The sequence below is a fragment of the Limanda limanda genome, chromosome 15 (assembly GCF_963576545.1).
Source record: "Limanda limanda chromosome 15, fLimLim1.1, whole genome shotgun sequence".
NCBI lineage: Eukaryota > Metazoa > Chordata > Actinopteri > Pleuronectiformes > Pleuronectidae > Limanda > Limanda limanda.
This window is the reverse complement of record NC_083650.1, coordinates 23,128,402-23,142,306: the sequence shown is the minus strand read 5'-3', so window position 1 is coordinate 23,142,306 and position 13,905 is coordinate 23,128,402. Positions and strand designations below refer to the sequence as shown.

The window sequence follows — 13,905 nt, the reverse complement described above, 5'->3', positions numbered from 1 at the left end:
CTACAAGTGCTAATCTGTTGTTTATCTCTCAAACATAACCATGGTTTGTTTTAATGAAGGTGTTTTATAAAGGTATACCAGGAGGAGGCGTAATAAACTTTCTTTATACATTGGTATTTCTATTCCCTAATACAGTGGTCGGGTCCTATTTTACACTTTATGCATTAAGCTACGAGCGATGATCGACTGGACACTCGAGAGAGACCGGGGAATTTAAGAATAAATCACGTGTCCCTCACCGTTCTCTTCTGTGTTTTCCACCAGGCAACCAGACAAACTCGTGGTGGTTTGGACTCGCAGAAGTCGACGGAAATCTTCCAAGGTTGGTAATTGAAGAGCAACAACGAAGTCAAGAGACAGTAATAAACAAAGTACAACTTATTAATCTACAAATACAAGATTTTAAAATACCTTCTTGTGATCCCCCTTGCAGTCTCACGGCTGGCAGCCTGGAATCAAGAACCCTTACAGAGGAGTGGTGGTGTGGCCGGTCCCAGAGAACATTGAGATCACTGTCACTCTGTTTAAGGTAAGTCTTTTCTCACCTCCCATCGCAGGAAACTGTATTTAAAGTTACATGAAAGGCCTTTATCATAAATATTGGATGAATGAAGTTGTGAGAAAATCTTTTTTTATGGTAGAAATGTAACTGTAAACAGCATTTTGGGAGCATAATGCATGGAAACTACTAATAATACAAAATGCTTTTACATTTCTCATCTTCCAGGACTGTTGATAGATTTTAATTTGTGCATACAAAGAGTTGTAATGTATTTCATGAATAAAAGTTCAGTGATACAGTTGTGTCTGTGAACTACAGTCATGCACAGACAGTATCTGTCAGTGGGCCTGGCTTACTTAAGCTTGCCGGGCCTGTGTGCTGACAGGCCGCCTCACAGCTCAGTGTCCTGTTACCTCTCCATGTTTTTACCAGAGCTCCTGCCACATGCTCTTCCATACCTGCTTCTGCTTTGTTCTCATCGGGCACGGAATGTCCTGGTGCTGCCTTAAGTACACTCACACACACACGAGGAGAAGAATCTGAAACTTAAATGATCTCCGCTGTAAAAACATGCTGCGAAGTCTGCTAGTTACAATACATACATGGAAAAGTTCAGCTTACATGTGGACTGGCTCAGTTTTCCAGGCAACACTGTACACGTCGGCGTGTCTTTATTCTCAGCCCACTTCCACTTCCTGTCCCAGAGGAAGTAATAAAGCTGTTTTTGTGATGAGACCCAGAGCAATGCCACCGGCTGCACAACTCGCTCCATCACCGCTGCTGGACCGAGCCGCAGAATAAATATCATTACCCCTGACGTCAATAAGACTGTTTGTTTTTCCCCACGGCAACAAAGTGAGATTTAAGAGTTAATTGCAAGGTTAATGTAACGTTCATATCAAAGAGGGAGAAAAGCTGCTCTGATAACTTATCATGTTCATACAGCAAATACTTTCCTCTTTAGAAACACATTAACAAGAGAACGTCACAGCAGTTGGTTAGTTAGTTACCAGATACCTGAGTTTTATATTTGCTCTTCTTTTTCTTCTGGCTCCACAAAGTGAGAAATATCTGCAGGGGCGTGGCTTATTACATAGTTTATCACACACAGTCTTATGGGAGGTGAAAAGTGATTAAACACAAGCAAGGAGGTAATGATCACATTAAAGTGCAACGCCGGGTGTCATCTCTCACTGGAGTCATTTGTTTAATGTGTAAAGGGATACTCCACAAGCTTTATTAATAGACAGTAATTCAAATATAGTAAAATACCCTTATAATGTATTTGTAGTCCTAATGGTTGCATTATGGGAAGTAAATTACTTTTTGGTGCTTGAACCATACGAATGACAAAAGCTACAGAAATCCCAAACTCCACTGCAACAATTTAAACTATTTTTATCATGAGACCCTCTAATTTATGGAAGAGCATTAATAAATTGCTGGAGAACCTCTTTTAATATGAAAAATATTCCTTAACGCCGGTCTCAATCTGTCAGACTCTATTACCGAGATATTCCTGCAGCCGACTGGAGGTTAACGCTGCCGGTGATTTAAAGATACTCTCGGCTCCATCTGGCCCGAAGCGCTGCGGTGAAAACAGCCGAGCTCAGCAATATCTCAGCCTGCTCCTCAGGGAGATTCACAGCAGCAGAAGTTTGTGGACGGGAAGAAGAGAACTTGAATTAAGAAGTAACTTAGTGCTGGGACGGCTCGCTGTGGAGACAGGATTGATTCTAGCAGAGACGATGTGCAGGAAGCAGAGTGGGCGCTAAGTAGAATCCAGTCCTGAAAACATCTGGCACTCAGCCTGGGAATTGTAACGTCATGCGTTTTCCAAACCCGTAGAAGAATTAAACATTTGCTCGCACAATTACAATAATTAGTATTTAATCAGGGAAGATCTTAATTACGGTTAAATGATATTAACAGCAACACTCTCTTGAGATGTTGCAGCTCTAGATAACACCTTGGAGAACAAGTCGTCATGTGGTTGTAAAATAATAATGTGGCATTTAAGATTTGAGAGGATGCTGCAGCTGTGTGACCTGCAGTGTGTGTGTGTGTGTGTGTGTGTGTTTGTGTGTGAGAGAGTGTGTGTCTGCCAGACTGCAGGAATATTGATTTACTGGGGTGTGTCACAAGTGCAGTGAGACTGAGACGCATCACTGCATGTGTTAGACACACTGCAGCTCCACCAGCTATATTCAATGAGATGTTATCGCTAAATCATTTTGTCTTATCACAAACTAATGGAAATGGCTCATTTTGATGGTTAATCTCAAAGTTATCAGGTTGTGATTATGATGATTAGACAAATGCAGCCAATTGAAGAAGCTTCCTCGTTCTGTTTTGTGTTATTTCTCCATAATAACCTAATTAATAGTGACATTTCAATTTATCTTACCATTGACAAATCAGTTACTTGTCGTCTTCAGTTGCTTCCACAGTGCGACGTGCATGTTTGTATGATTGTACAGTGAGTGAGTGCTTCAGTGTGTATTTAATGAGTGCACTGGTTTAATGTATTGACTGATAAAATGTTTTACATGCATGATGCAGTTCCCAAACACAAATAGCCTATTGAAATAATCTGTTGATGCTGATATTGACATTAGAACAACATTAAAAAACGCCTTTTACTGTATCTAAAGAAATAATTTGGTTTAACAATTTAGGCTGCAAGTGCGGACCAGACAAACATGTTGACACGTCTGTCTGCTCTGATGTACAACACTTGCATGTTCTTAATCATGTCTGTGTATGTTGTCCTTGCAGGACCCACATGCAGAGGAGTTTGAAGACAAAGAGTGGACGTTTGTCATTGAAAACGTGAGTAATAGATTACATCTTTAATTCTTTGGTCCCATTGCTTTCTATCTTTGTTAGTGCGTTGACACTCTGTCTCTCTTATTGTCTATTACTGCTCAGAAGTGTTATTTTTATTGTAGGGAATTATTATCACTATATGATAACTTTATGATTTTAGTCATAAGGCTTGTTTAGAATGACTGTGATTACAACTTTAATCAGAACAACACAGACACAAGAAATCCTCATCGTCCTATTCCTTTAACGTTACATGTGCAGGTTCTGCCACCTTGTGGTCAGATTATGCAATCACATGCTTCTCTCAGGGACAATATAGGTTCTCGGGTCAAACTAAAGGTGTTGACTCTCACCCTCCCCCTTCCCTCATTTATATATTATTTTCCCATTTGTCTTTCCCACACGTTTAGAACAACTGCTTTGAATAGTGTGACAGAGATTCTCTTACTGTTTTCTTGGTTTGTGATAAAACGTTCACATTCCTGTTTGACTGCAACTGGAAAAGCACAAGTTTAAATATAAGTTTGAAGCAACTTTCTTCCATTCGTGGTGAAGTGAGAAACTGATGAATCAGAATGAGGGAGTGACCATCTGCTGCTTATAATATTTGCTTAATATTTGCTTGATTGATTTCTTCTGCATGGTTAATTTAAATAATGCCGACATGTTGAACAAATTTGGACGTTGTTATTACATTTTGAGATTTTCTCGTTACAGCCTTAAGTAAAAAATTTAATTAAAGGTGTTAACTTTTATGGAAACTTATCCCAACCTTGATTTCAAGGAAATTCAAGCTTTTACACGCGTTGACAAAATGTGTCTATTGGATTCCTGATCTGATTGTATTTTGGTCATATAATAATTTTACAAAGTTTTTAGAAACAATCTCTTATTTTGCAGATTAACTGCATCTTAAGGAAACTTATAGTTGTCTGTTACGTCAAAGTGAAAACAATTGGCATGAATTAATTTAGATTTAAGCAATTAGGACAATTTCAAGAGTGACTGACTAAGATAAGCAAATGCATGTTTTCACAATTGCTCCTTCAGACCTGATGAACACTCGTATTTGGAAACTTGTGAACAAGAGCTGAGCTCATCATCAGTAATCAACAGGGACAGACCTCTTTGACTTCTCCGCCCGCTCCTGAAGAGCGTGGGGAACTGAGCTCTTTGACTCTGTCACTTTCTGTACGTCTCAAGCTCAAAGGAGCGACGGAAGAAACTGCTCAACATTTTTGTCTTTGATAAAAAGCTGAGAAGACAAGCAGGTCAGCCGGTGCTCTGTGGCCGGAGCGTGGGAGAGAGCGGAGCGGAGGCGAGAGGCAGAGAGAAAAAGACAAGTTTGTGGGTTTGCCTGTGTCTCTGCATACCTGACTAATGACAAAGATCAAAGCAGGAATGGAGAGCGTAGAACAAGGTGGACAGGAGGGAGGAGAGAGAGAGAGAGAGAGAGAGGGCAGCTCGTACATTCACACGCTCAAATGTTTGCATTTATCTCCACTATTCAGCAGGAAAACCTTTAAAATGTGAAGATCTCTAAACAGAGTTTGGTTGATTTGTCACAGCAGCAGCTCTTCAGGTTCAGGAAGCAGAGGATCATGGGTAACATCCTCCGTTTAGTTGCATTGAGCTCAGTGAGTGGGACGACAGTCACAGCTCCACTCAACACATCGACTGTTTTCTCTTTACAGGAAAACCACTTAAAAGCTCAGAGCCGGAGCCAAACAATTAAACACCACGTGTGACTGCAGGGGGCGCTGTCGCCCAGGAGAAGTTACACAGTTCTTCAGACTTTATGGTTGAATCCTTTTTTCTTTTAATATTGTCGAGATGCTTTTTTAAAAGTTTTAAAACTCTTACAAATCATCCTAGCATCACACGTGGTGGTAATCGCTAATTTGATGACAGTCCATGGAATGTTTCTTTGTCTGCTGAATATCTAATGTTCATTAAATAATTAACACTCCTGAGCAAAAGAAAACTGAATAATGAAAGATAACACAACATAAAGAAATGTATAGAAAGATAATATTTTCCTTAACACTTTAAGATATGGACATGCACCTTGTTGACCTGGTGTTTTGGATGCTGTTGAATACTATCAGAATCAGAATCTGCCAAGTAGGTTTACACATACCTGGAATTTTCTATGGTTAATAGGTGCAAACATTGAACATAAAGCATAAAAACACAATAAGTACTTCCCATAAGAAAGTAATAACTGTATATAAAACAAAACATAGCTGCATTGTAGTGAGTGGCCGAGACGCAAGTAGAGAAATACATAGGAAAGAAGGTTTTTAGAGATATATCCTCTTTCACAAGTCAAAACCCAGTCTGTCTTTTAATTAGAAAGACTTAATATTCTTTTTCATTTTTGATTTCTCACGATGAACTGAGAATCAAGGATCTAACTAAACCCTCCACAAGGGGGCAGTCTACCCTAAGATCTGTGGGAACCCCTTTTGTGATATTTCCTTCTTAATTCATTGGATCCCTTCCTCATGTCAGTTGTGTGTGTGACTGTGTGTGAGTCCAGAGGAAAGGTATCTTTGTATGTGTGTGTTGATGTTTGTGGGATGGAAGGTGTGAAGTTGTCCATACATATTAAACAGTGTGTGTATTCGGCCCGTGTGTGTGTGTGTGTGTGTGCATGTAAAGAGCTCAGATCCCCCACGCCACCCCACCCCCCGTCCTTCAGGTATCTAAGCTAATATAAAGTCAGGAGAGGTGAATGAATGCAGCGGTGAGTGCTGCTCTGAGGAGGAAGAACAGAAGAAGAGGAGAGGTGAGCTCTCCTGACCCCTCATCAGACGGCGGAGGAGAAAGAGGAAGAATACGCCATTGTGCCCGAGCGCCGGAGATGATGAAATTCAAGATCCCTGCGCTGTGGCTTCGTCTTAATCTGGGGGCCCAACCTCGCACTCGGCTAATCCCCCCCCGTCGAATTACTGGCCCTGGATAGATTGTATTTTGTCATTGAAAAATGGCAGTGTCAAACACTACCTTTTTTCTCTCCTCTATTTGTTCGTCTGCCAAGGCAAATCGCATAATCAAAAGATGGCAAGAGAGGGAGAGAGCAAAGAGGAGAAAGTGACGGAGAGAGAGAGGGAGGGAGGGAGGAGGGGGGGGGCGGAAAATGGCTATACAGTAGTATCTCTAAATTGCATGCTACCCTTGCCTTTCACCCCTTTTCAAATAGGTGCGTATTATCAAAAAGGTGGCAAATTGAGAGTCAAAAGATTGCACGGCTATATTTGACGGCATTGTGCTTACAGGTTATTTTGTGCGTGTGTGTGTGTGCATGTAGGCGGGGTGTGTGTGTGTGTGTAACGTGTCTATATAGAGTCATGCCTGTGTGTCTTCTCTTTGTGTTTGCATATCAACCAAAGCTGGAGATGGTAGACCAACTTCCTTCTGCCTCAAAGCTTCATGGGAGGATTTAAATAACACACACGTGCACACACACAGGGCCGCAGTATTTAGAGTGAGAAGCTCTTATAACTACACACATTGAATAAACAGTGATACACACACTGGGAGACACACTCACTCTGTTCCTCTCGCCCTCCAACTTCACCTCTTTACACTCACATTACATCAATGTCACTCGGAGAAGAAAGAATCTCCACGTCTCCCATGTTTGACTGTCTGCTGCCACGTTTTTAAACATTGATTTTTGAATTTTAAGAACCAGGGGCCTTTAAACCCCCCCCCCTTCTAATACTTCAGAACCAAGGAAACATAAAAAACAAACAACCCCCTGTCCACATTCACGAGGCTGTTTTGCAAACCAACATTTTTCCTCTGGAAGGAAATTGTAAAAACGTTACGTGAGGCTCAAACTCAAAGTGCAGACTTTCTTGAACAATGTTTTATTTATTAATTTCCAATAAGAACCTTCAAAACACAGTGACACATACCACACGAGTTGCACAATGAAATGCAGGCGAACTTCACTGCATACACAAACATACAAAAAAAAATAAAAATAAAATAAATAAATAAAGATAAACACGCACACTAACATACATACCTACGTAAAATAATAACAATAATAAATAAAATAAAATAAAAATGTCACACTCGATATGCAGACTTTCTAAAGCTCTCGTTGTTGCTTTGTGTAACCAGGATGAGACGGAAATAACAACAACTGCAGCGGCTTCATACCGGTTTGTGTGTTTGGTTTGCACTGCTCCGTCTAATTACGAGTTTGTCGCTAAATTAAGCTTCATTGCGCCACATTACCGATGTTCTCAGGCGTCCGCTTCGCCCACGATTACATGGACCACAGCATTTTCTCTGCTGTTTGACAGATCATTGATTTAGATGTTATCGCCCCCTACTGGCCCGGCATGCTTGTATGAGTTGTCGTCATTTTTGTGTTCTCGTTTGAACAGAGATGTGATTCGTGTGGATTTAAAAAAACTAAAAAGCAGAATATATCCACAGTCGTGTAGATAAGGCCTTGTTTGTTTAGTTTTACTTAAATATTATATCCTACCATCCACATTTAGAAGGTAGGGACCAATATGTTACTTCTATGACTGTCTAGGTGTTGTTATTTTGGACTCTGAGGATGTTTCTGTCATATTGTTGCCTCTTTCTTTCTCCTCCTCCATCTCTTTTTCACCCGCTTTCTTTCTCTCTCACTCTCTCCTCTCTGAGCTGATGTCCTGTCTATTGTGGACCAGCTCCAACTCCATTAAGGCCGTTTCCACACCACATACCTCCCACTTAGCCACAGTCATACAGTCGCACAATCTCACAAACGAAAAGAGACGCACACACACACACACACACACTCGTCTCAATGCACAATCTGAAAAACCATGACATCAACCACTCACACACACGCACACACAGTCCAACCTGCCTCCATCACCTTTGTACACACAGAGAGAGACAAACACTCACACACACACACACCCGCTCTCTTTATTGAACCCATAGCCGTGGAGTGTGTACGCCCCCCCCCCCCCCTCCTCCGTGTGGAACACATTACGTAGGCCAGTGGCTTGTGAGCGCTGACTGGGCCTCGGGGAAGAAAAACACAATTATTTCAGCCCTCAGCTATTCACGCAAAGGTGACAAAAGCTGGTATGAAGTATGAAATCCCAAAAGTTTCCCCCGTGCCGAGGCCCACAAATTGGGATTAATTTGCGCTCGTGTGCACGCGTGTGTCTCTAAAGTTTTCACCTTTGCTCGTTTCCCATTTCTTCAATAGTTTGGAGAAGTCGGAAAGCGTCGCTCATTGTGTAGAAGAGTGTGCGTCTGCTCCAGCTGTTTGTGTGCGTTTTATCACGCTGATTCGAAATGAACTAGAAATAAATAAATGCTCTATAAAATGTAAGTTATGATTTCAATAATTTAATTTATACTTGAGATTTGGTAGGAGGTAAATTATTGCGTGTATGTGTGCGTCTGTATGTGTGTGTGTCACTGTTGGCAAGCGGGGGGGGTGTCTCCTAGAATGGGATCACACATTCACACACGCTTTTCAAATTAATTTAATCTAATTAATCGCCCTGAGGAGAGGCAACAGATGCTGGTGATTACCCACCATGCCTGGACCCCTCCCTAAGTGGGCACACACACACTGACACTGACACACACACACACACACAAACACACACAGCCATTACAATCACAACTCTAAATGCTGCCGTTTTCTGCCAGTGTGCAGCCAACATGCGATGCTTCTGTGTCAGTATCTCAGTGGCTGTGTGTTTGTGTCTTTGTGAGAACCTGTCTGAGGAGATGTGTGTCTAGTTTTGTGTGTCTGTGTGTGTGTGTGTGTGGCTTGAGGGTGGCAGCGGAGGCCGGGTGGTCCCTCCTGTCGCCCTAATAGGCTTTACTGGCCCCTAATCCACACCACACCGCCCGTCACATGGCTGGTCTGCTGACTTACTGCCACCATGAGGTGTGCGTGTCCCTGTGTGTCTGTGCAGGTGTCACGTTTGAATTGTGTGTCGCTGAGCAAGTGTGGGTGGCATGTTTGACAATGTTACTAAAGCAATGGGAAATATACTCTTGGGGGCATTTTATATTATTTTCAAAAATCAAAACAGCAGAAAGAAAACTCGTCAAATATTAAAATACATCTTTTAAACACCTGCACCATAATATATATATCGCTTCATGTACTTCAGCTCTGCACAGTGTCGACATATCTACTATCTTTGTGTGTTTGTGTGTTTTTGCTTACATGCATGTTGGTTAATTAAACTGATTAAACTGTTCCCCCTGACGATGGGGGGGGGGCTTTGCTTCTTTGCTTATGTCATCTTTTTCTTACTCTCTTCCCTCTCTCTCTCTCTCTTTGTGTGTGTTTGTGAGTAGATTTATATTTAGTGTCTCCTCGTATTGTTCTGTCAGCTTCATCCTTCGTCCTTATGTTCTCATGTGCTCCCCCGCATGCTGTTTGTGTGTCTGTGTGTGCGTTACTTACCGAACGCATGCCATATGTACGTGTGTGCCACGTGCACACAAGACAGTACGTTCTTTGTGAGTCTGTGTGCCATGTCTTCACATTTGCATTGGTGACTTTGTGTTTGTGTGTGTTGTGTGAGCGAGTGTGTGTCTTGTCCCACTGGTTCAGGTTGTGACCTCGGCTTTCATCTCCTCGGTCCGAGGCGTCTGCAGCCCGCTGCGCTGCGCTCCCGGCCAACAACACAACAGATGTCACCAGACGCCGCAGCAAACACACAAACACAGACACACACACACAGAGTCATATCCACACATGTACATCCTCTCATTCACACAGTGTCTGTCTGTCATATACACATGCAGACTCACAGCGTGTGTGTACATATACACTATATAATCTCACACAAAGACACACTCGCATCCTGTCGCGCACACACACACACCTGCACACACACACAGTAGCCCAAGCTGGTTTTTGTTTTGCCTCATACAGTGTGACGTTTGACCCCCAAAATAAACATCAAAACACAAGTGTCACCTGGGAAACATCCGTCTCTCCACCTGTGTGGCCTTCACCCAACGAGCCAACTGTGTGTGTCTGTGTGTGTGTGTGTGTGTGTGTGTGTGTAAGATGTTGATGTTATGACTGTGGATCAGTGTCCTCAATCATACCATTATTTTTGGCTAAACATCTTCCCTGTGGTAAATATACAGTAGACACCAAATGTGTCATACTGTGAGATACTGTCATAATTGTGCTTTTCAATATTACATTATAAGATATCGGTTATAGAACTCTGAAGTCACAGTCTAATCCGACACAACTTGTTTATCCTTTTTTTTTTTGTAATATTTTATTTTTCCAATCATTTTGATTGAATATTTATTTAAGCCTCGGAAGACACATTGAGGGATAAGACCCTCATTTACAATGGTGCCGAGGGTACAATAAAAAAGTGGATGTATTAAAAGTGAATACATTGAATAAATGGGAATGAAATAAATATGCATATATATATATATACACAGTAATACAAGGTATAAAACAATTCGTCAATAAAATACTATGGCCAAGTCAACTAGCAGTTACAGTCATTGCAGGAGAAGTCAGCTGAACAGAACATGCAGAGCATACAGAGCACTCTACATTAAACATTACATTAAATGACATAACAAAATACAAAAATACACACATAGATGAAATAAAACAAAGTTGGTGCATAGGATGACACATCACAGAAATACCGCAATGACACAGTACATAATGTAATTCAAGTGACACAGTACATAATGTACTATATACGACTTGTTTACTCTTAAACTTATCAGACCATCTTTAATGAAGTTTGTTTCCATGTACGTTTTTATCATCTGCTCGTTCTAACCGATCAGTTCTGTTTTCAAAACAGGACAAACCAGTGATCATCTGAACGTGGAATTTGTTTTAAGGAATAATGTTGACGAGTTTCTTTCCCACTATGTTTTTTACTTTCTAATCTGAGCGCTGCAGTACTGGAATCCACTCGGAGGCTCTGACTTGTACGTGATGGTCGGCCACACCCTCTGTTATCAGTCATCTCCGAGGTCGCCCTCTCTCACTCCACGGCTACACATCCTGTCACCTTCCCTTTCCCCCCCGATCCGCTGTAATCTGACTTCCTGCTCTCGGTCCTTGTCCTCGTCTGACTTTTGTTTTTGGTTCTCGTGTGTTACCTGGCAGTGACGGGTGGTCAGGTTATTATCAGTTATTATCAGTTATTATCTCCGTCTCTCGGTTATTTATTTTTCCTCTGTGTGCGACTTAAGATGGCTGCTCGCGATGCAGACACGTCTCTGTGGGCCGCAAAACACAGGCCCGTCAAATCCCCCTGTTTATCCACAAGCTTGACCCGCTGGGCCTGCGTGGGCCGGTCGTGTCCCTGGAAGATGCTCGTGTGGGGGGGGGGTGGTGGTGGTGAGAGGAGATGTGTGTACATGCATAGAGGCACATGGGGTGAACTTGGGTTAAACTTGTGTGTAGGGTGACTCCTTTGACACTATCTCCTCAAGATCCTGTGCTCATTGTGAGTACGTGCAAGTGTGTGTTTGTGTAATAGCATTTTAGGGTGGGAACACACACACACGCACGCACACACACACACACACACACACACACAGACACACACAGAGTTTCTGGTGAATTGAGGCGACTGTTCTGCTAAGTGGCAATGAATAGGGTCTTGTGATGTGCTCTGATGCCAGTGCTAAGCCAGCCACTGACAGTTGGACTGATCCCCGAGCAGCATGTCTCTGTCTCTGTCTCTGTTTGGGAAATAAATCTGTACTCGCAACGCACCCATGGGTGTTGAGGAGATGCTAGTGAAGGACACGTTCTCACTGTGAGACTGGTGATAACATCGGATATGTCACTGGTTATAAATTCAGTAAAAGAGGGTTCCTTTTATAGTATAATAATAATAATAAGTACAAGAACATCAAAGTAAAAATGTGGAATATGGCCAAAATGGCCACTAAATGCAAAATAGCAGGCTTCCTGTTGTGTTTTTCCAATTGCACCGAAATACTTTTTTGTTTGTCTGGTCATCATACACCTGTATATTGATTTTTGTGAAGATCGGTCAATGTGAACACGTTCCAGGGGTCTCGGGGGGGGCACCGTTGAGCCATTTTGCGACGCCCATTGACAATTCCTTCAGAATACGTACATTTTCACCACTTTCTCACTTTCTAAAATTTTGGTAAGAAGTTGAGCATGTTAAAGCCCTCAAAAAGCCAATTCATTTGCCTGAATAATAAAAATAATAATAACCAGTTCTGAGAGAGAAAGAGACGTGACCTTTGCAAGACATAAAGTTTCCTTTGATCTAGGAAGACTGAAATCAAAGGATTCATGGTCCATGTATGTTCGCGTTACAGAACATCGTGTTTTAATGGCGTGTAATCATACTTTGACGCCACGCCATGGTCACACCGTGTGATTAAAAAAAAATTCGTCAGTCAGTTTTTATCTCCATCTTGTTGTGATGACACTCATCTCAATTTGAAGTTGATCCGATGAAAACCCTGGTACAAGTGCATCAAAGAAAAAATGTGGAATATGGCCAAAATGGCCACTAAAAGCAAAATAGCAGGCTTCCTGTTGTGTTTCTCCAATTGCACCTAATACTTTTTTGTTTGTCTGGTCATCATACACCTGTATATTGATTTTTGTGAAGACCGGTCAATGTGAACACGTTCCAGGGGTCTCGGGGGGGGCACCGTTGAGCCATTTTGCGACGCCCATTGACAATTCCTTCAAAATACGTAAATTTTCACCACTTTCTCACTTTCTAAAATTTTGGTAAGAAGTTGAGCATGTTAAAGACCTCAAAAAGCCAATTCATTTGCCTGAATAATAATAATAATAATAATAATAATCCTTACAATTTCAATAGGGTCACCTTTGATGTCAGTGCTCGGGCCCTAATAATCTCCAACCCTGTTGCTCCTCCACTTCAAGTCTTTTTAAGCCTTGTTTTATTAGACGACAACAATACGACCTTAATGAAAAGTCCCATTACCTTGAATGGATATTATAAGTACACAAGTCAACAAAAAACACAACATGGGTGTAGTTGTTATAAGTTATTTTCCTGTTTCAGTTCCTAAGTCAAAGATCATTGACTACCTGGCTCGAGGTTCATATTTAGAGATGATTGTTTGTGTGTCCCACATATAAATGCACATAAACAGAATGCACATCAGCAGAATTGGGAAACCCTATTGTTCTGGCATTGGGGAGAAAAAGGAATTTCAAAGAACAAGCACTCACCCATGCACACACATACATGCACACACACCAAGGCACACCGGCTTCTTATCCAATCCCTCCACTAATTCCCCCTTGGTAGAAGGTGTTCATTGTTTCTCTTTCATTCTAATCTCTCCCTCTCCTTTTTTAAAATCCATATTAGATTCTCTTTGAGTTGGCCACAATCGGAGGCAGTGAAGCAGAGCATCACCCTGCTAATGCTCTTTGTCTCCCCAGATTTGTCACTTAGCATGGAGAGTACACCTTTGTCATGGAGCAGGGTGGGAGAGAGACAGACTCTCACTTGGGGCAATTGTTTCTTGTCACAGGCCATCTTAACCCCCCC

The 13,905-nt window shown here is 41.8% G+C and overlaps 1 protein-coding gene across 1 annotated transcript in view; it reads left to right on the top strand.

Moving 5' to 3' along the window:
* The window catches only part of ehbp1 (EH domain binding protein 1), a 141,193-nt gene that overhangs the window by 14,798 nt on the left and 112,490 nt on the right, over nucleotides 1-13,905 (top strand). The window contains exons 3-5 of the mRNA XM_061087257.1: nucleotides 265-322; nucleotides 434-529; nucleotides 3,281-3,334. Coding sequence (XP_060943240.1) covers nucleotides 265-322; nucleotides 434-529; nucleotides 3,281-3,334 — 208 coding nt within the window. The remainder of the gene's footprint in view (nucleotides 1-264; nucleotides 323-433; nucleotides 530-3,280; nucleotides 3,335-13,905) is intronic.